The 23,519-nt window shown below is 44.5% G+C and overlaps 1 protein-coding gene across 1 annotated transcript in view; it reads right to left on the minus strand.

Moving 5' to 3' along the window:
• Positions 1 to 48: 48 nt before the first annotated feature.
• The window catches only part of LOC143293629 (uncharacterized), a 28,318-nt gene continuing 4,847 nt past the window's right edge, over positions 49 to 23,519 (minus strand). The window contains exons 2-7 of the mRNA XM_076604717.1: positions 13,364 to 13,624; positions 12,413 to 12,508; positions 10,084 to 10,443; positions 9,354 to 9,541; positions 6,792 to 6,933; positions 49 to 5,118 (exon numbers count right to left, since the gene is read on the minus strand). Coding sequence (XP_076460832.1) covers positions 5,039 to 5,118; positions 6,792 to 6,933; positions 9,354 to 9,541; positions 10,084 to 10,443; positions 12,413 to 12,508; positions 13,364 to 13,624 — 1,127 coding nt within the window. The 3' untranslated portion in view covers positions 49 to 5,038. The remainder of the gene's footprint in view (positions 5,119 to 6,791; positions 6,934 to 9,353; positions 9,542 to 10,083; positions 10,444 to 12,412; positions 12,509 to 13,363; positions 13,625 to 23,519) is intronic.

A 23,519-nucleotide genomic window follows, 5' to 3' on the forward strand; every position in this document is an offset into this window, starting at 1 on the left:
AAGGCAAACAGATATAAGTGAAAATCACTCTTCAGGGATTGGAAAAAAAAGGATTTTCACTTTTATTCCTTCCTGTTTTTTTGTTTTTTTTCAAACAATAAGAAAGCACCTGACACAAAAACAAAAACATCTCACTCGAGCTGAAACCAAACATGGAACGGGAACTCAAGCTACAGACAGACACTCAAGGTGATGTCACACAAAAACTAAAACAGTAGTTACTGAAAGGAGTAAAAGAAAGAAAAAAACACATAGCAGCGACTACAGCCTGAGAGGGTCTCGCGAGTCGAATCAAATCGGAAGCATATGTCTATCATATGTATTACACTCTGCAACTTTCATTCGCACGTCCCACTTAAAAAAAAAAAAAAAAAAAATCAAAGTAGTAAACGTAAAAATCCTTGAGTATATAACTGAAAGGACATCGGAAAAAAAAAGAAAAGAAAAAAGCAGCCGGTATGCAAAAAGGTACTACAGGTAATCTCAACATGGTACAGCTGCTAACTAGGGTTCGTGTAAAGGTGTATGCAGTAATGACGGTAAAAGCAGAGTCCATTGCAGTAAAGATTGGAATCGAACGAAGTAATAGGGAGATTTCACTTTGTGCATGGCTTGTTTCAACATGTGGGGCTGCTACGTGTGTACACACAACAGCTACGTGAATTCCGGGACGAGTTTAGTGGTATTGCTACAATCAAAGGGTCTTCCTTCAAACCCAAAACCTTACAGTGGAAAAGTTTTAGCCACGTGCACTGACACATTGTCGTTTCACTCCTCTGTATTCTTTGGAAACAGGAAACTGAGTCTGATGCAAACCGCATTCCACGGATCAAAAACCAACCGTGTTAACTCATGCTCAAAATGAATAACTTCTGCCAGATTAAAAGTAAATTTATGATTATAAAAAAAACGAAACCACATGACACAAGCCTCCGATTTTGACCAGTACTAACGATGCCTGTGAAATTAATTTAAAAAACGAAAACTTTTTAAAACCATGTGCTATAAACAAAAATTGTTAGCTGAAAACAAAACATTGACCAACCTACTTGGTTTTAAGTTGAACACACAAACAAATGTTGACGAAGAGAGGATATCTTCTTTTTTTTTAAGCCAAAAATATATATCTCATAAATTATGGATTTTTCATTAATACTGAAATTTCCCCTGCTTTATCAACCGAAAGCAAAAAAAATACAAACACATAAGGCGGAGGATTTTTCGCAAGATAACTGTGGATTTCAACACTTCTGACAATGCCTGTTGGAAGTATCGCCTGAAGACACAGGGGGAAAAAAACAACACATTGATAAACATTTATTACTCCACACACACTAATGATTTCTGCTTTGTGGGTTTTCTAAAGAAACTTTTCAGAATATGGCGGCGAAGAAAAAAAAAAGCATGGAAGAGAAGAAGAAAACAAACCAAGCCGAAACACAGGCTGCAGGACAGTAGTGAGCCAAGTGCAGATCCTAATCGAAGCATGTGTCCTTCTCCCAGCCACTCTTACAGCAAAGCAAACAATCAGCTGATAAAGATACAAAAAGGGAAAACGTTATAGTTATTGGCGACACACACACACACACACACACACACACTAACACGCCCACATACAATCACACGAGTACGCACGTAACCTCATGTTAGTGGATCCATGCAAACCACCCACCTCCCTCCCAAAAAAAAGACATACAGAAACCAGATTGTTGCCAACGTGGACAACAGGCATTCCTAGTGTCTCGGAAGAGGGGAATGGGGAGAAACAGAGAGACAAAAACAGACAGAAAGAGAGAGAGGGAAAAGAGAGAGAGACCGGGGGGGGGGGCGGGGGGGGAGAAGGGGTCCAGGGAGGTGAGAGAGCAAGCCACAGGCACCCTTCTTCACTCTCCAAGTTCCCTGCACATTCACTGTCCATTGCCCAAACAGCCAGAGCCGGACCAGGACAAAGTACTTAGTCTACAAACAAGGGTCCTCCTCTGTCACATAGTGTCAGCTGCCATGACGAGGACTCCTTCTACAATGCTAACAAGTACGTTCACCTAACTTTGCAATATAAAAACACACACACACACACGAAAAAAAACCCCAATAATACCTGAGCCAGAGGGTGGCGAAGAGGTGAAGATACCGGGCAAAGTATTGCAACATAGTGCCCATATATTCCTGTCAGCTTCTGGTGTACAAACCACTGAAACAGCCTGCCTATGATACACACCTCTCTCTCTCTCTTTGCATAACCTTCTATTTTTGGACCAAGCTGTAGGAAATGTTTGGAAGCAAGTGGGGTTAAGGAGGGGGTACATCTGGCACTGGTGGTATTTCATCTTCCCTAAAACAAAAAAACACTCATCACTCTCTTTCTTACACACACACACACACATACACACACGCAAAGAAGTTAAAAATGTTCAGTCCAGACATACCTCAAACAAAAATCAAAGAAGACATTCTTTTACACAGTTGACAATCAAGTGAAAATGGTGAGTTTCTCCCTCTTATCATTAATAAAAAGAGAAGTGACAATGTTCAAACAAGACATTCAGACATTCGTTACACGATTCACAAAGATATATAAAAAAAACAAAAACAAAAAAAAACCATTCCAAGCAAAACAACCATTTAGGTCACACAGAATATCAAACTATCAACAACATGGGCACGATTTTCTCTCCCTATTGTCAAACATTCTCTCCCCCTTACCCCCACCTTCCTCTATCTCTCCTCAGTTACAGAACAGTACAAAACAATAAAATCATTGCATACAGTTAGCTGTAAAAAAAAAAAAAAAAAAAAAAAAAAAAAGAAGAAGAAGCTAACCAACACAATGCGACTTGTGCAGTATTAATCTCCTCTGGAACACAGAAAAGTATTCGCAGCTCAGTAAGGAATGAGTGAAAACAAGAAAACAAAATCTCTTCTCAAATGTTTCTCTCTTTCTCACTCTCTCTAGCATGCCTTCTCTAAGATACACAGTTTTGGTATTGAATAGCATAGAAATTCTAAAAACAAAAATCTAGCAAAAAGCTCATGGACAAAAAAGTAACAATAATAAATCTTGAATAAAAACAAAAAACAAAAAAAAACAAGGAGTGTGTTCCCAATTATTGCTTCAGTCCTTGCATATACCAAGGGTAACACGCGTTAGTACAGTACCTTGGAATGTAAAAGAGGAAACACAGTCACTGGTTATATGCTGCATGTAAAAGGCTTATGGCAGCAGTGACCTTTCCTCAGGAAAGAAAACAGCGCGAAGCATTCATCGCCGAGTGATCTTTTTTTTTCTTTTTCCCTCCAAATTACTCATCAGCTTTCAGAAACCTAATATGTTTCCGAGGGACTTTTTTTTCCCCCTACTACATCAGAAAACTCCGCTGACAGTTCCTGTTCGTCTGAGGGACATGATCATGCTGATTAACTGGCGTGTCCTAGACACAGGAAGTAACCAACTTGTGCGGGTTATGGAATGAGGTGTTCAGTAAGACCCGCCGTTACGGCCGAGTACTCTGCAGACCCAAATTCGCCTATTCCTGTTTTGCCTATTTTCCATGCGCCTATTCCCAATTTGCCCATTCCCCCCTTTCAAAAATTAGGTGATCCCAGCTGGCCTACGTGCTCGAAAAGACACCAGCTGCTCTTTTATCTAAAAGCAAAAATAAGAGAGAAAAAAAAGAAAAAAAGAAACAATGATAAAATGAAACACGCATCCACTCCAGTTCTATTCAGTTTGTGTGAATGTGCATGGCAGCATGTCTGCAAATCAAACGAATATGATGCTCCCTTCACATGCCATGAGAGAGAACTCTACCTTATTTCTTACAGAGGTGTCAGCTTCGCCAAACGCCTATGCTGACGTCTCGTGCGAACTCTTCTTTGTTCTGTTGGCGACCTGTCTCACTCTAAGCATTGGTATGTATACACAAACATTATTTTCACACTCATCCACGTATGGATTGTGCGTGTACATGCGTACATGTGTGTGTGTGAGTGTGAGTGTGTGTGTGTGTGTGTGTGTGTGTGTGTGTGTGTGTGTGTGTGCGTGCACGCGCGCACGCGAGCATGCATGTGTTTGAGAGGATGCGAGAGTGAATAAGCGAAACGGGAATGGCTGGGTAGGCTAAACAGGACAGAGTCAAAGTCTTCAAGAGACCAGTGACGGTGACGAATCGGACCTGGTTCGGCAAGATGACAGTGAGAACCCATAACATGAGGCTGGTATCTCCAGTCTGGTTGTCACCACTGAACACAACTGATTCGTATTGGTAAAATTATGCTGCCAAAACGCAAGGGCTTACAGCCAGGTGCATACATACGTACTGACAGTTTCAGTCACATCCATAGTGAATTGATCAGGGAGGGGGAAAAAAAAGAGAAAGAAGAAAAACCAGTTCAACAACATTCATAATGTTGGTTCAAACTATTCTTACACGGATGATCCAGATTGTTCTTAAACAGATGGTGCAAACTGCTCTCACACGGATGGTCGAAATTGATCTCAGATGATTGGTCCTAATTGCTCTTACACTGACCATGAGATGGTCAGTATTGTTTCCTGTACAGACCAGTCATTTTCCCTTGCAGACTGTCCACACTGTTCTCTTGACGTCCATGTTTGTTTCCCCCAAGACAGTACAAAGATGTTCACAAGATTGATTTCCTTTCTCCACCTTTCGGGCCTGGTTCTTTCAGCAGGTAGGCACTGTTTCTTAGCAAAGACCGTCTAATGTCTATATATATATACTTCTCTTCACAAGGTGGCCCACAGCATTCAATAAAACAAACAGATCTTCCAATGTCTTCACACAAGTGGTCCGAAACACAGATGGTGCAGCTTCTTCATACACACGACCCAGTCGCTTTCATAGAGATGATAGGTGGTGTGGGAGCGCGCGGGGGGTGGGGATGGGGGAGGAGGAAGGGAGGGGGCGGGTGAAGGGTGTATCTGGGACCAGGGGTGGAGTGGGGTAGGGGTTAGGGGGTGGGGATGGAAGTGGGGGTGGGGGGGGGGTAGGGGGTGTTGGGATCAGGGCGTGTTGGTTCAGAGACTCCACGCCAGGACAGACAGGAGCAGGCAGAGGATGTAGGCGGCGGGTCTGGAGGCTCCCCCTGTGGATTCCCCTGAAAACACAGCAACACAGTGCTGAACATCACGGCTGGGAACCCCTCCAGAGAGTCCGTCCCTCTCATGTGTGGACACGCCTCGATTTCAGCAAAACAATGTCAACGTTTCATATGTATTAATTTTTTTTGGGGGGAAGGGGGGGTAGTTCCTGAAGCAAGAGCAACACACTGAAAGGCTGTGCAAAAATTCGCATACTAAAAAACAGAGAGGGGAAAATAAAACATCTTTTTTTTTTAATCTCTCCTTGTGGAAACACCCTGAACAAAGTACTTACAAAACATGTAAAATCACCTTAAAACACACACACACACACACACACACACTCGCATGCACAATCTTGCTAAAATAATGTGTGAAATTAAAGATGAAAAAGATAAGACGAAAGATGAAACAGCGCAGAAAACGAATAATGACTACAAACAAGCACACGTGGAGTGGTGGCCTAGAGGTAACGTGTCCGCCTAGGAAGCGAGAGAACCTGAGCGCGCTGGTTCAAATCCCGGCTCAGCTGCCGATATTTTCTCCCCCTCCACTAGAACTTGAGTGGTGGTCTGGGCGCTAGTCATTCGGATGAGACGATAAACCGAGGTCCCGTGTGCAGCATGCACTTAGCGCACGTAAAGGAACCCACGGCAAAAAAAGGGTTGTTCCTGGCAAAATTCTGTAGAAAAATCCACTTCGATAGGAAAAACAAATAAAACAGCACGCAGGAAAAATACAAAAAAAAAAAGGTGGCGCTGTAGTGTAGTGACGCGCTCTCCCTGTGGAGAGCAGCCCGAATTTCACACAGTGGGATCTGTTGTGATAAAAAGAAATGCACATACAAATGCAAATACAAATGCAAAAGCAGCGCCCTTTTCCCTGTCATCACAACCACCACCACCATCACCTTTGTCATCATCACCATCATCAACGTAACATCCCCATCGTCATCATCACCACCATCATCATCACCACCACCACCACCACCATCGTCATCATTACCATCACCACAATTATCACTACCATCAACATTACCATTATCAATCACTATTACCCACCGTACCACCATCACAGTCATCACCATCATCATCATCATCACTGCCAGCAGTGTCATCATCATCGATATCATACCATCATCACCACCACCACCACTGTTGACATCATCACCATCACCGCCTACACTGTTGTCATTACCACCATCATCAACATCATACCACCATCACAGTCATCATCATCGACATCATAAAATCACCGCCACCACCAGTGTCATCATCATCATCATCAACATACCCTCACCACCACCGTTGTCATCATCACCATCATCATAATCATCACCACTATCGTCGTTATTATCATACCATCATCTCAGTAACTACCATCATCATCATCATCACCGCCACCAGAAACATCATCATGATCAACATCACCACCACCACTGTTGTCATCATTACTGTCACCGCCCACACCGTTGTCATCATCACCACCATCGTCATTACCATCATACCACCATCAGTCATCACCATTAACATCACCGCCACCAGTGTCATCATCATCGACATCATACCATCACCACCACCGTTGTCATCATCACCACCGTTGTCATCATCACCATCACCGCCACCACCTTTGTCGTCATCATCACCATCGTCACATCAACATGGTCATTTCCCCCCTGTGCAGTACTGACGTTTGGTGAACTTGGCAGTCTGGCGGAACTTCTGGCCGTTCTGCAGGAAGACGTCCAGGTAGAAGTGGGACCCAAAGTGCTCCTCCTTGGCTTCATACAGAACCAAGGTCACGTCGTCCGTCCGGGCCATGCCGTCCACGTTCTGAATCAGCAATCATGAATATTTAATCCGCCCGGGTCATGCCCTCCACGCCCTAAATTAACAGTCATGAATATTTAATCCGCCCGGGTCATGCCCACCACACCCTGAATTAACAATCATGAATGTTTAATCTGCACAGGTCATGATTTCTATGCTCTGAATCAACAATCATGGATATTTAATCCGCCCGGGTCATGCCCTCCACGTTCTGAATCAACACTCATGGATATTTAATCCGCCCGGGTCATGCCCTCCACGTTCTGAATCAACACTCATGGATATTTAATCCGCCCGGGTCATGCCCTCCACGTTCTGAATCAACAATCATGAATATTTAATCCGCCCGGGTCATGCCTTCCACACCATGAATCAACAATCATGAATATTTAATCGGCTCGGGGCATACCCTCCACGTTCTGAATCAACAATCGTGAATATTTAATCCACCTGGGTCATACCATCCATGTTCTGAATCAACAATCATGAATATTTAATCCGACCGGGTCATGCCCTCCACGTTCTGAATCAACAATCATGAATATTTAATCCGACTGGGTCATGCCCTCCACGTTCTGAATCAACAATCATGATTTTTTTTTTTTTTTTTTTTAATAGGTTCGGGGCATACCCTCCACGTTCTGAATCAACAATCATGAATATTTAATCCGCCCGGGTCATGCCCTCCACGCCCTGAATTAACAGTCATGAATATTTAATCCGCCCGGGTCATGCCCTCCACACCCTGAATTAACAATCATGAATGTTTAATCCGCACAGGTCATGATTTCCATGCTTTGAATCAACAATCATGGATATCTAATCCGCCCGGGTCATGCCTTCCACACCCTGAATCAACAATCATGAATATTTAATCAGCTCAGGGCATACCCTCCACGTTCTGAATCAACAATCGTGAATATTTAATCCACCTGGGTCATACCTCCACGTTCTGAATCAGCTATCATGAATATCTAATCCGCCCGGGTCATGCCCTCCACGTTTTGAATAAAAAATCATAAACATGTAATCCTCTGACCCCTGTTGAGGGGCCTGGAGGATCCGGCAGGGGTATAGATAATGTACAGTAACACCACTGGTATTTTCACACCAAACTTAAAACGTCTACAGATATTAAGACACACGAAATTGGGGATAAAAGAGAGATAAATCAAAGATCGTCGTCTTGCAATGTTTTCAACTTTCAAAGACACAGCAGGCTGACAGGTTTTCTACTCCCCCCCCCTCCCCCCACACACACACCACCCCATTCCTTCACTAAACCTTGAGTGGTGAAAGAGGCGCTAGTCTTTCAGATAAGACGACAAACCCTGGACCTGTGTGCAGCATGCACTTAGCAGACGTTCAGAGAACCCAAGGCGACAAAAGGGTTTTTGTGCCTGGCAACAGAACTCTGAAAAAAAAATCCGCCTTGATAAATAGCAAAAGAAGTGCACTAATGAACAGAACAAACAAACAAACAAAAAAAAGTCGGCGTCGCACTGTGATCAGTGACACGCTCTGATCTCCGCCGGGGAATAGCAGTCCGAATTCAGCGGAAAAAATTGTCGTTGGTAAACAACTGCATGCAGGATAATACAAAGCAATGGTATCCAACACCACACACACACACACAGAATTTAAGTAAAAGGCCACACAGCCCTTTAAGGTCATCGGCGCAATGAAATCCCCCTTAACCACTGTCTCGGGCTCTGCAGAGGACAAAGGCAAGGCCCCCCTCCCCCCCTCCCGCCCCCCCCCTCACCCCCACTACTCTCTCTCTCTCCCTCCGCCACTTCTTTTAACCTTCCACAACCGAAGTCAGGTATACCCATTCACATCTGGGTGGTCCTAGAAGAATCGGAGTAAAATTGCCCCCCCCCCCTCCCCTCTCCCAAGGAGCCAACATTATGCCGAAAAGGGGGGCTTGAACCCTGAACAGTAATGAGGTGAACACCCAGACCACACGTCCAAACCGGCAACGCCTAACCCGTTTCTGCTACGGCCCCTCCCACCACACGATACAAAACACTACAACACATGTGTGATAGTCAGTCATGTCCGACTATGACCATCAGAACAGCAGAGGAGGCAGTTAACTGATGTCCCAAATTAACTAGTTATCTGGGCTAGAATTTGATTATAGTGGAGAATGTCTTGCCCAAGTTACATCCATCCCCCCTCTCTTGCCAGTCGGCGTTGGGAAGGTTCCCAAAGGCCAACTAGCCCCCAGTGCTGCAGTGCTAAGAGTCGACTAGTGCAGTCTTGCCTCCTGATCTGAGAGTCAGAGTCCTATACAAAAGTAGCAGTATCAGTAGGCGTCACTGCGTTCGGTCAAATCTATATACGCTAAACCACATCTGCCAAGCAGATGCCTGACCAGCAGCGTAACCCAACGCGCTTAGTCAGGCCAAATACAATACCTTCTTCACTTCAATGACGTGGTAGTTGGGAGAGTCCTTCTTGGCGCTCACGATCTCCCCGGAGTGGCCGATCTCGAAGCTGTAGTGGTCCACCTCCACGCGCTCGTGGCCGACGCGGCAAGTCAGACGCATGTACTTCTCGCCGGGCCGACCGCTGGCGTTCTGCGAGCACGTGATCACCGGCTCCACTGCACAGCAAACACACACACACTATGCTACAGTGACTTATAGTGTTTGTTGCGTTGTGAACGTGTGTGTGTGTGTGTGTGTGTGTGTGTGTGTGTGTGTGTGCGTAGGGGGTGCATATGTGTATGTGTTGGGGGTGCATGTGAGTGTGTCCATGAGCGAGTGTGTGTGTGTGTGGTCCAAAGGCCCATATGGTAAGCAACGCTCTCACTGCGCGCGCGCGCGTATGTGTGTGTGTGTGTGTGTGTGTGTGTGTGTGGGGTGTGTGTGTGCGTGCGTAGGGGGTGCATATGTGTATGTGTTGGGGGTGCATGTGAGTGTGTCCATGAGCGAGTGGCCATCCCAACCACCTCCGAAGTTAAGTAAATCAAGCCGAAAAGAAAAAAAGAAACGAAACACACCCCACGACCACACACAAACGCCGCACACAACAACAGTACCCATCTGACATCACACACACACACTGAAAAGACATCCAGACTAAAGAAACGAACGCAAAACAACAAAACAAAACAAAAACAAAAAAAACCCGCAGGCAACTCACAGGCGATGACCTCCAGAGGCAGACTGGCCACTAAAGGAGAGGCCCCGACGAAGCCGGCAGTCGCCGCGCACGCGATCCTCTTGCCGCTGTGCGCCGCCGCCAGCTGCAGCTTCCCGACCGACAAGGAGGCCTTGAAGCGACGAGCTCCGGCAGCCTCCGTGGCAGAGGGGTCCAGCTCTACCAAGGGCTCGCCCGTCTGCAGGGGCTGTCCGTCCAGAGTGAGGCTGAGGGCCGGGCCGGGGTTGGAACCCTTGGCGCGGCAGCGGACCCCGTACTGCCCTTCCTCCCGCTGCACGCTCACCTTGCTCTCCACGTCCACCTCCTCCCCGTCAAACGTCAGCACCACCTGCTCCACGTTGCCTGGAAACGGGGTGTGGTGGGTGAGGCGGGGGTGGTGGTGGTAGGGGTGGTGGGTGTGTGTGTGGGAGGGGAGGGGGGCAAGATAGAGTTTGGAGCGAACTTGGCGGGTCTTGATTCATTGTAATGATCGTGACTGTGGTGGTGGTGGTGATGATATTGATGGTGGTGATAGTGACGATTGTGGTGGTGATAGTGACGGATTATCGTGACGATGGTGATGATGCTGATGGTGGTGATCATGTTGATGGTGGTGGTGGTAGTAGTGATGGTGTTTTATTCATCGTAATGATGTGATTGTGGTAGTGGTTATGATGATGATGATGATGATGGTGATGGTGGTGGTGGTGGTGATGATAGTGATGGATTATTATGATGATCGTGGTGGTGGTGGTGATGATGAAGGTGATGACGGTGATGGCAAGCCAATAGGTTTTTGATGATGATAAAGGCTGTCGTGGTGGTGGTGATGGGTGATGCTAATGATGATGGTGGTAACAGTGATGGTAGCGATAACGATGCTGATGCTGATGATAATGGTGATGGTGATTACGATGATGATGGTGATGATGATGATGATCATAATAACAACAACAATAATGTGAACCCTCATGAGTTATGCTTACCCTGCGACCCTAAGCACATGATTATGACAGTCCATGTGGCCTGAACAAAATACGGAACAAACGCCCCCCCCCCCCCACCCCAACCACAAAACAAAACGAAGCCATCGCCTTACAAAGGAACTAAAATGAAAGAAGCAATTTGTTGACATCACCCAAAAGCATAATGTAAACTTGCACAAGTACATATCACCCAAAAGCATAAGTAAAAAAGTAAATAAATAAATAAATTAAAAAACATAAAAAGAGGAAAAAAAAGAGGAGTAATGAAGGTAACAAGAACATGAGAATGGTATACATAATTTCTTTCATTAAAAGATGCATGGTACACACACACACACACACATTGTATATATATATATATATATATATATATATATATATATATATATATACACACACACACATTTTATACACACACACACACACACACACACACACACACACACAATTATATGCTTATATCATAAATATCCGTTTTCATGCATCTTGACTGTCTTCGGGGTGAACTGAATCATGTAATCTTTTTTTTTTTTTTTTTTTTTTTTGGTTTGTTTGTTTAGGTGTTTTACTGTTTTATTTCATCGTAGAGAATCATGATTTTCAACGTTGGTGTCTTCTGAGGTGTGAGAACTGTAGTGTTATCTGTAATCATTTAATGATCTGAACAGAAGACAGGCAGTCGAAGGCGAAGTGGTCGAAGCTACTTGGCCTATATATTCAGGTGAATAAACCGATAACAAACATTAAACAACACTTTAAACGTGCTGTCGTGGCGAGAGTATTATCATTCTTCTTCATCTTCTTCTTCTTTCTTTCTTCCCTCTTCTTCTTCGTATTATTATCATTGATGACCATAATAATAACAAGCGTTTATTTTCGGTCAGAGACCAAACTTTAAGCGTTCAACTACAAACACGGAGTCCTTTGCACAACAGGCTCCTGCCGACAGAGTTCTACTGCTTTCAGACACTTGTCAATCGTTTCCTGTGTCATTCACACACACACACACACACACACACACACACACATGCATGTGTTATCTCTATCTCGGCTGGCTGCGAGAAGGGTAGGGGTGGTGGATTGTTGAAGAAAGACCAAAGACTGTAATCAGCGTACTCAATACACACGATGATGTTGTATTTTTTTTCTATTATTCTGACTTGTGTACTTCAGTGTAATGAAACTTGTAAAATGTGTTGTTTGATTGATATGTTATTAGTATGGCTTCTTCTTCTTCTTCTTCGTCTCTTTTCTTTAAACAAAAACACCTTGTGGTGTATATTTGTAACATTTCAATGCGGAGAAATATAACATTCCGCGCAAGGGGGAAAAAAAAGTGTACTCACTGGGCACCAGCACTGTGACTTCCTTCTCCAGCTGTACCAGGTCCGGTTTGCTGGGAATCGCCCTGCAGATGTAGCGGCCGTCAGTGGAGGCCACAGCTGCCCACACAACCAACAACACATTTGTTATGTAGTCCCCTCTGAAAAAAAACAACCAAACCAACAACAAGTGGAGTGATGGCCTAGAGGTAACGCGTCCGCCTAGGAAGCGAGAGAATCTGTTCGCACTGGTTCGAATCACGCCAAAGTCGCCAGTATTTTTTCCCCCTCCACTAGAACTTGAATGGTTGTCTGGACGCTAGTCATTCAGATGAGACGATAAACCGAGGTCCCGTGTGCAGCATTCACACACATACATACACACACACACACATCACTCCTATCCCTCATCACATCCACACCACGCCACACCCACTCATACACACACATCACAACCACCCAGCCCTCTTCACATCCGCCCCCACCTCCCCACCCACCCCCACATGTATACGCACTCACACACACAACCCTAACCCTCCTCACATCCACAGACCCCATGCCCACCCACCCAACCACACCCACCCACTATCACATACACACACATCACCCTAATCCTCCTCACATCCACCCCACCTCCACCCACTCACACATCACTCCTAACCCTCCTCACATCCACACCACGCTCCACCCACCTACCACCCACCCACACACATCACAACCACCCAACTCTCTTCACATCCACCCCACTCCCCACATGTACACACACACACACACACACAACCCTAAACCTCCTCACATCCACACACCCAAAGCCCACCCAACCATACACATACATCACCGTAACCCTCCTCACATCCACCCCCTTACCCCCCCACCCCTCCCCCTCCCCCCCCCCCCCCCCCCACACACACAAACTACACCCCGTACCCTCCACATTTTTTTTTTTTTTTTTTTTTTTTAACAACGACAACCTACCATCGCTGATCTTCAGAGAGACATTGGTGTTCTCGCCGACGAAGTTGAAGTCCACCCCATAGTTGTCGGGCGCATCGGGAGTCATACTCTCCTGGTTGGTCAGCACGACATCAGTATTGCCACCGGTTTGCGGCACGTGCACCCAGTGGAAGGTGTAGTCCAGGATGACTGCCAGGCCCTTGTCCAGACTGCACGTTAGCGTCAGCTCCCCGCCCTCCCGCAGCACCACGTTGTCCGGGCCCAGGATCCGCATGTTGAGGGCTGTGGTCGTGTTCAACACAGCAAACATGGTGATGAGAGTGATGATGATGATGATAATAATAATAACAACAACAAAAACAACAACAATAATAATAATAACAAGAGAGGCAAGGCCTTCAAGACTCACTTGTGATACACTTTTTTTTTTTAAATCCAAGCTTTTTATGTATTGAGTATAATTTCAAAATGTAATGTTTAAGATGAGAAAGATCAGTTTAAAGCAAAATAACTCCCCTAGCATTACAGAGTAATTTCCCTTTTTTACTATCTGCACCAAAACGTTTGCAAAATAAATAAAACTTCCATGCTTAGCAAAAGAAGTTCCTGTTTGAACAAAAAATTATAATAATGACTGCTCTAGCTGTTGGGTCAGAATATCAGATCAAAGTGCCAAGTTTAGAGAATACAAAAAATATAAATATAACAGTAAATGTAGTTTGCATATAATTAGGCTTCATTCTTTTTTTCTTTTTTTTTGTGCCCATCCCATAGGCGCAATATTGTTTTAAACAAGATGACTGGAAAGAACTGAATTTTTCCTATTTTTATGCCAAATTTGGTGTCAACTGACAAAGTAGTTGCAGAGAAAATGTCAATGTTAAAGTTTACCACGGACACACAGACACACACACACACACAGACAACCGAACACCGGGTTAAAACATAGACTTACTTGTGTAAACAATAATAATAGAATAGAATATGTCTTTATTACCAAGTGTACCAGGGTCACAAGGAATATGGGGGTGGGAGTGGGGATGGATAATACATGAAAAGGTACAAACATAATATCGAAAATCATACACAAACACAGATACAATAGAATTTAGGATACATGCATGTACTGCATCACCATCATCACCATCATCATTAATGGATCCGTATGTTGAGAGCTGTTTTCAACAACATGATGAGAGAAGTAGTAACAATAATGATAATAACACTAATAATAATAATAATAATAATACCATTGTATCGAGTTCAGATACGCATGTTGAGGAGCTGTGTTCAACATAATAATAATAATCATACTAATCATAGTACAACAACAACAACAATAACAATAAAAACAGCAACAATAATGATAGTAATAACAATCATAATAATACTGGGTCGTGTTCAGAGCTGGCGCTCATAAAGAGAGATAAACTTTTAAAAAAACACGAGATAATGGACACAAACAAAAATGTTTTGTTACAAAAATATCATGAACACAAAATAAAATGCTGCCAAATGATTTATACCTTACAAATCAGACGAATCCGAAAACATATTATCAATTCCATTCGGCGCAACCTTAATCGGGTTTACTGGGGTTTTGTTTTGTTTTGTTTTGTTTTGTTTTTTGTTGGTTTTTTGTTGTTGTTTGTTTGTTTTTGTTTTGTTTTTGTTTTGTTTTTGTTTGTTTGTTTTTTAGTTGTTGTTTTTTTGTTTTTTTTAATCATTTATTCATTTATATTTGCTAAGTCATTGGAATACAAGCTATACAGTCTGTCACTCATGTCTCGGTGAAAATTACTTTATTAACCATCCAAATTTGTGCAATCAACTGCACTACATAATTCTAAAAAAAAAAAAAAAAAAGAGTTTTATAACTGTATAAATATTGGTTGTCCATGAGGTAAACAAACCACAACCCCCCGCGCGGCAACGGAAAAGTAAAATGGGAGTCGGAGCTTTGGAAACTGAAGTTTGACACACCGACTTCACACTTTAAATTGCAACAAAGGGACACAACTTAAAGCCTTGCTACATTGCTCAGCAGCTCGAGGTTAAGTCCCTTCGTCCATTACTGTGGAGCGACAGTTCATGCACGCGTCGACTGCTCAGATCATAACGAGTTGCGTACTGTTGATGTGATAAGATGAAGCGTACTATTGATGTGATAAGATGAATGAAGTGATACCAATGCGCGCACACGCGTGCACATACACACACACACATGCACATATGCATACATACACACTGAGGCGCGCGCACACGCACACACACACTGACACTCAAACACAACCACCCTATCCACCCCACCCACCCTATACACACACACAGACACACACGTACGCATGCGGTACAATAACATTCTGTCGCTCAGTAACGAAAGCACGAACCCAAACCGACAACAACCAATACTCCCCAATACTCTTTACCCCCCCCCCCCCCCCCCCCACCACCTCCGACACACACACACACACCCTTCTTTAGCCTTGCCATACCAAAGGGTTGTCACCCTTAACGTGACATGACAGCCTCCCTTGTTATACACACAGGATCGGCGCCTGTCCTCGTCAGTGTAGTGGTCACACAACAGTAGATGGGATCAGACATCACGAAATGAGTTCTCATGGAAACTTGGGTCAGAGATTTCAGATACAGGTAATCAATTCGTCCATTACGCCATTGTCTCTACGAAATGGGTAAATGAACAACATAATGCAACATAGAGACCTAGACATGAAAATGTTTGTTAGAAACAAAACAAAACAACATAAAAAAAAATAATAATAATAATGCATGAAACGGCAGCTACAGCAAAATATTCCGAGATAAGGCTTTAGGACTATCTGTAAACTTATAATGCTTTGAGCAGGAAACATGACAATCATATTCGATGCAAAATTTCGCCGTTTGAATGTCGTTAGGTCAGAGAGAGAGAGAGAGAGAGAGGGTGGGGGTGGAGGGAGGAGTGCTTGTACAGTCTCCTATATACATACTCTCTCTCTCTCTCTCTGTCACACACACACACACACACACACACACACACACACGGCCTATATCTTGGTTGTATCAACATGTGCATACACAGGTCTCAACCAAGATGGTGATGTATGAAGTACACAGGCTTCACACGTCCACACAAGGTTCCCAAATCCGGTTTACCCTGCTGCAGATCTATTGACACAGTAGGTGTGTGGAGGGTGGAGGAGGATGCCGGGGGAAGTGTGTGTGTGTGTGGGGGGGGGGGGATCGAAGGGGTAGGAGTGTGTGTGAGGGATGTGGGGGGTGTTAGTGGGAGCGGAGGATCGACGACTACTGCAAGTTCAGCGTTTGCTTTGTTTGAGGTGTGTTTCCAGCTGTCGCTGATCGCTGATTGATTTGTGATCGATTTATTGATGTGTGGGGCTCAGGGGGAACAGGGGGACGGTCACTGAAATAACAGCAGAAAGAAACTTGATTCCTGTGCTGATGGAACACACCTCTCTGGTGCCTTTACAAGCACAAACCCTCTCTCTCTCCTCTCTCTCTCTTTTTAATCATTGTATTTCCTGGACAAATTCATTAGTTTTTGTGAGTGTGACGGTAGGATGAAAGCGGGCCACAATGCATTTATTCAGCCCCCCCCGGCTCCCTCCCGAAATAAAATAAAATGTGTGTGTGTGTGTGTGTGTGTGTGTATCATACACACACGCACGTCACTGGTGTTGAAAATATATATTTATTTATACATGTATACATGTTACTTTCAGTGCACTTTCGTGTTTCTTTTTTCTCGGATACCTAACCTTCCATGTCATTTCAGTGGCACTGTCTATGTCATGGACACCACGAACCTATAAATATAATTATATGTCCGTGACAGACACTAATATCTCACGTGACTATGCTGGAGGCCACACATGAGATCCCGTACTATTACTGCTGGGTCACTGCGGTGTCGTGTTCAGCTGTGCTTGTTCAGTTCTGTCAGTACTTCAGCCATAGACACCACGAACCTATAAATAAACGTCCGTTATAGACACTAATATCTCACATGTTTTAGGTGGAGGCCACACATGAGATCCCGCACTACTACTAGCTGAGTCAATACGTAACGGTCTCGTATTCAGCTGTGCTTGTCCAGTTCTGATTCAACACTATTAAGCCACCCACCAACTGGACGACAATAATCACATTCGCTTCGTCGGGAAGCCAGACTGAGTAATTTTGCTCCCACCCCCTTCTCGCGCTACATAGATTATCGATCGACATGGGTGCGTGGTTGCATAATTGCATACTTGTAGCGCGGGCTCAGATACATGTATACCCCTGCTTCGAGTGTAAACGTGTGCGCACATGCATGTATGTTGATCACCTTGGTGCGTCAGTGTGTTTCACTGTTTGCTTGCATGTGCGTGCGTGTTTGCACTGACGCGCTGTTTGCGTGTGCGTATATATATATATATATATATATATAATTATGTAGATTGATAAAGTTCTACGCGCAACGGGATGTCTTATTTAAAACACCACCATCACCACTACTACTACCACCACCACTACTAAAAACATGTTTTAATGTATATTATTGGGTATGTTTTAGCCATTTCCATTTCTTTTCTTCCTCTTTTTTTTCTTTTTTTTTTTGGTTCATTTTTTTCTTTTATTTTTTGACGTTTGAACCTCCGATCATTGCATGCTGTGATTTTGTTGACTGCTTTTATGTGCAGTGCTCGTTTCTCATATGCTGCTTCCCCTGAAAGGTTGTCAATCAACTCAAAATATGACATCAAAATATGATTCATATCTCACTGTAAGCGTGTTCTGCAGGAAGAAAAAAAAAAGAATTCTACGGTCCTCTATACACATTTATAAACGTTGACATATGCGTTTATGTTACCAAGGCTCGGATTGGCCTAATCAGTCACCTCCGGATCCACAGATACCGATCTTCCATCTGATTTCTGAAGCCATGCCCATCTTCGAATACGAAGGAAATATGATGATGTTACCATCAACAGTGTTCGACACAACACTGCTGCCGAATGCACGACCGTTTGCTACCGAATCTAACCAGAATGGAAGCAAGTAGTTTTCTACTCGAATAATTGTCCGCTATTTACCGTCTTATACTTTATATCCCGGTCGTTGGAGATTTGGTCTAACTGTTGCCCTCAGACCCACTGGATGTGATGTCATGGCTGGTGTGTTGGGGGTAGGGGGATGTCATGGCCTTTACTGCTAGGTGAACAGCTATTATTCAACTGAAGCTGGATTCAGTCGAACAGTGTGGAACAGCCTTTAATATTAGGTAAACAGCTATCATTCATGGGGGTAGGGGTCTGGTCTGTTGGGGGGTTGAAGGGGGGGGCGGGGGGAAGGGACGGGGGGGGGGGTGGGAGTTGTACCCTGAAGGGAAACGTTCCCCATGATATATGATTCGTTCGTTCTGGGATGACTGCAGCGATACATCTGAACATCGTGTGAAGGCAAATCCGGTTTCTCCAGGTAATAAACTGAATGAAGCGTTTCTGTTGATGTCGTAACCGAGTGGCCCCGAAAGCGGGACAACGAAATAACTAGTCCTGAATGATCCGGTTCCTGAATAAGCCAGTGTGTGTGTGTGTGTGTGTGTGTGTGTGTGTGTGTGTGTGTGTGTGTGTGTGTCTGTGTGTGTGTGTGTGTGTGTGTGTGTGTGTGTGCGTGCGTGCGTATGTGTGTGTGTGTGTGTTTCTGGGTTGAAAAAAAAAGTATCATATTTCTGTGATCACACACACTACAGGCAAGTGGCCGAACCACCAAGGCAGGAAAGAACTTGATACATATCAGTCCTGATGGAACCTGACCACAGAACATCAATCGCTATGGAACACGTTGTTTGCTTCAGTCAGGGGTAATATTTCCATCACAGAAAAATTCTACACATCCATGCAGAGATTTTCACAGCCGGATTCATGACACATTTGAATGAAATCCAATCCTAGATAGTTTTGCGATCTTTATTAACGAAAACAACAACAGCAACAACAACAACAACAATAAAACCAAGCTTGTAAGGAAGGAAGCTGAAGGGGATTCCCTTAGCTTGTTGTTGCTCCGCTGTCTATGTGTACATACATGTGTAACATGTTTTCTGAATAAAGATTTGTTTGAACAAAAAGGGGCTTCCCTGGTTACTGAGGTGGCAGTACTGCTACTCCGCGTTTTCGACTGACTCGTTACAAAGTGCAGCACGTTCACCACTTTGAACAACTCGTTCAAGCGCTATACAAGAGCGAGCCGGAGCTCTTATTCAACGGAAGCTGGATTCAGTCGAAGAAAGTGGAACAGCTTTTAATGTTGGGTGAACAGCTATTATTCAACGGAAGCTGGATTCAGTCGAACAAAGTGGAACAGCCTTTAATGTTGGGTGAACAGCTATTATTCAACGGAAGCTGGATTCAGTCGAACAAAGTGGAACAGCCTTTAATGTTGGGTGAACAGCTATTATTCAACGGAAGCTGGATTCAGTCGAACAAAGTGGAACAGCCTTTAATGTTAGGTGAGCAGCTGTTATTCAACTGAAGCTGGATTCAATCTAACAACGTGGAACGGCCTTTAATGTTAGGTGAACAACTATTGTTCAACTGAAGCTGGATTCAGTCGAAGAGCGGGGAACAGCCTTTAATGTTGTGTGAACAGCTATCATTTAACGGAAGCTGGATTCAGCTGAACAAGGTGGAACAGCCTTTAATGTTAGGTGAACAGCAATCATTTAACTGAAGCTGGATTCAGTCGAACATCGAGGAACAGCTTTTAATGCTAGGTGAACATCTACTATTCAACTGAAGCTGGATTCAGTTGAACAGTGTGGAACAGCCTTTTGTGTTAGGTGAACAGCTATTATTCAACTGAAGCTGGATTCAATCTAACAACGTGGAACAGCCTTTAATGTTAGGTGAACAGCTATTGTTCAACTGAAGCTGGGTTCAGTTGAAGAGCGGGGAACAGCCTTTAAATTTAATGTTAGGTGAACAGCTATTATTCAACTGAAGCTGGATTCAGTCGAAGAGCGGGGAACAACCTTTAATGTAAGGTGAACAGCTATTATTTAACTGAAGTTGGATTCAGTCGAACAACGTGGAACGGCCTTTAATGTTAGGTGAACAGCTATCATTTAATGGAAGCTAGATTCAGTCGAACAACGTGGAATAGCCTTTTATTTTATGTGAACTCTCTCAGGCTTCATGGCCCCTCAAGTGCCCTGTGTAGCACAGGCTCAGGTGGACGGTCAGCAGTGTGGTCAGCCTCACCTGTGGCCTTTACTTCTCACTGACCAATAGATAGGCCGTCACCCGATGATCTGCGGACACGATAACATACCCCCCCTCCCACCCACCCCAAACCTCCAATCTTCCATTCACCTGCCTTCCCTTGGGGGGCGTGGGAGGGGTGCTGCGGGGGGGGGGGGGGGGGGTGAGGAAGAATGGGAAGAGAGGGAGGACAGAGAGAGAGAGAGAGAGAGAGAGAGAGAGAGAAGGGGGCGAGACAGACGAGTAGAGGCATTCAGGAATGGACAGAGCAACAACAAAAAATCTGCTAAACATACCGCTTCTGAAATGATGCTGCCGTAACAATAACATGTAATAATTACCATCATGAAGCGAACGATCCGCACACCCACCCTCTTGCCTAAGTCTTTCCAAACTGACCTGTAGAAACTCTCTCCCTCTCTTAAGAAATAATAATAATAATAATAATAATAATAATAATAATAATAATAATAACACAAATAAATAAATCACTGTGTTGAAGATCTCATGTGGATTTTGTTGGGCAGGGGCCCGAGGGGTGGGCGTGGCTAAATGAGAGAGGGGGAGAGCACAGGACGATTGGAGGTAGGGGAGGACAAGGATGGAGAGTATGTGAGAAAGAAACAACTTATATTGTGGCTTCATTATATATTATGTTCCCGTGTACACTCCGAATGTGCTATACGTTTACAATTTTATGAATGTAAACCGTAATTCTATTTCTTTACTATCGTACTATTGCAATATCGCATGTTATCTTGTCGCAATTTATTTTTTTCCCTTGTGTTTTTTATGAGGGCAATAAAGTGATGATAGACTGATTATGTGAGAGCGAGACACACACACAGAGGCACACAGACACAGACACACACACACACACACAGAGAGAGAGAGAGAGAGAGAGAGAGAGAGAATGATAAGATCCAGAGACGGACCGAAAGCAAACTCGGGGTACTTATATATCTCGCGACGGATGACTTCCTCTTATGTTGTTGTTGTTGTTGTTGTCAAGCCTGTGAGCAAGTGTGATCTCACAGCATTCCAAAAGGCCTCAGCCAGCGACAGTTTCCACTGTGTTCAGTGTGATCACAAAGCAAACAATGGGCCAAGTGTTCACACAGCGCTTCAAGTGCCATGCGCGTGTCGTGAACTATCATCTCACGAGTGGAGGGCAAACAGAGAGAGTAATAAGTTCCAATGGGGTCCTTCAATCCAAGTTTGCCTCGTGCACGACGCGAACTTCAAGCAGGGTCAAGGTGACAAGGTCAAGTCGGTGTGAAGGTCAGGTGGGGTCAGGGTGAACAAGGTCAGGTACGTGTCGACAACACGTCCTGAAGCATTTTGTCAAGTGTTTATGAAAATGGTACAAGAAAACGGAAGGTGATATGCCGCAGCGCCTAGCACAGTAGCACTCATGAGATTCTTCAAATTGTTCAAATTAGTACTGTGCCCCAAATGTTTTTGTTTTTTGTTTGTTTGTTTTTTTAACAGATAACCAATTAACAGTGAATTTGTGTAACGGAACTGAATGGACCTGTGAGCAATAAAAGGAAATCACAACTTAAAATCTACGATTGTTTGACAAATCAAATATCTTTTATTTCTTTTCTTTTCTTTTTTTCCTGTTTTAATGCTGATGCCCCACCATCGGCACCATTGCAGTGACGTTATTCCCTTGCCGCTCATCACGACCACCAACACACACACACACACACACACACACACACACACACACACATAAGGGATTGTCTACCGTGAAATTATCTCAACGCCGGCAGTCCACATGGAGCAACTGAACACCGAAATGTCTCCACACACACACACACACCAGATCAACTTCCAGGAATTGTATGAACTATTTACGGTAGAAGCGGCTGTTATCTCGTGCATCATCGTCCTCAATATGAACGCTGATGTAGATTTACACAGTCACCTACATGAATTTCTATATTTTTCGGAGGAATAAATGGGTAGTAGTGAGGTGCAGATGAAAGAATGAGGTGAAAGAGAGACGGGGGAGAGAGAGGTGGGGGTTGGGGGGGGGGGAGAAAGGGGGGGAAGGAGGTAAAGAGAGAGGGAGGGAGGGAAGGACAGTGAGAGACAGAGATAGACAGACACAGAGGGGAAGGGGGCGGGGGGGGGGGGGGGGGGGGGGACAGAGAAAGGGCCGGGAGGGAGAGAGGGCATGAAACAGAAGGGAGGGTTTACACAACACATGCGACCGTTTGCTGTGGAGTTTACACACCAACTGCAATGTACTCGGAAAGAGTGTTGATCAATGGGTCGATGCGTGCGCAACGACCACGTACACGCATATATAGATATGTGCTTGCACGCGCACGTAAACTGGTATCGTGCAGACTCTCTCTCTCTCTCTCTCTCTCTCTCTCTCTCTCTCTCTCACACACACACACACACACACACACACACACACACACGCACACACACACACACATAATATGTGTGTGTGTATTGCAGTGTGTGTGTAATGTGTGTGTGTGTGTGTGTGTGTGTGTATGCGGCAGGACACTCACACACACACACAAACGCGCGCAATTCCAAGCACACAAACAACCACACGCACTACTTTTATAGATCTCTGTCAAATAACAGTGGTGTTGGAGGGGCATGGACGTGAGACGGACAAAACAAGAGAGAGGCGGGGAGGCGAGAAGGGACTGCCGAGACGAGCACAGTTATTTCCCGTCGTCTCCAACTAAAATGACAGTGACTAGAACCAGCCAGCTAACAGTCCCGCCCCGTACATAGTGACTAGTCCTTCCCAGCAAACAAACAAAAATAATAGACAGATAGAGAAAGAGCAAGGGAGAGAGAGAGGTTGGGGGGGGAGGAGACAGAGAGAGAGAGACAGACAGACAGACAGACAGACAGAGACAGAGAGACAGAGA

Source organism: Babylonia areolata, chromosome 19 (genome assembly GCF_041734735.1).
Source record: "Babylonia areolata isolate BAREFJ2019XMU chromosome 19, ASM4173473v1, whole genome shotgun sequence".
NCBI classification, from domain to species: Eukaryota; Metazoa; Mollusca; class Gastropoda; order Neogastropoda; family Buccinidae; genus Babylonia; species Babylonia areolata.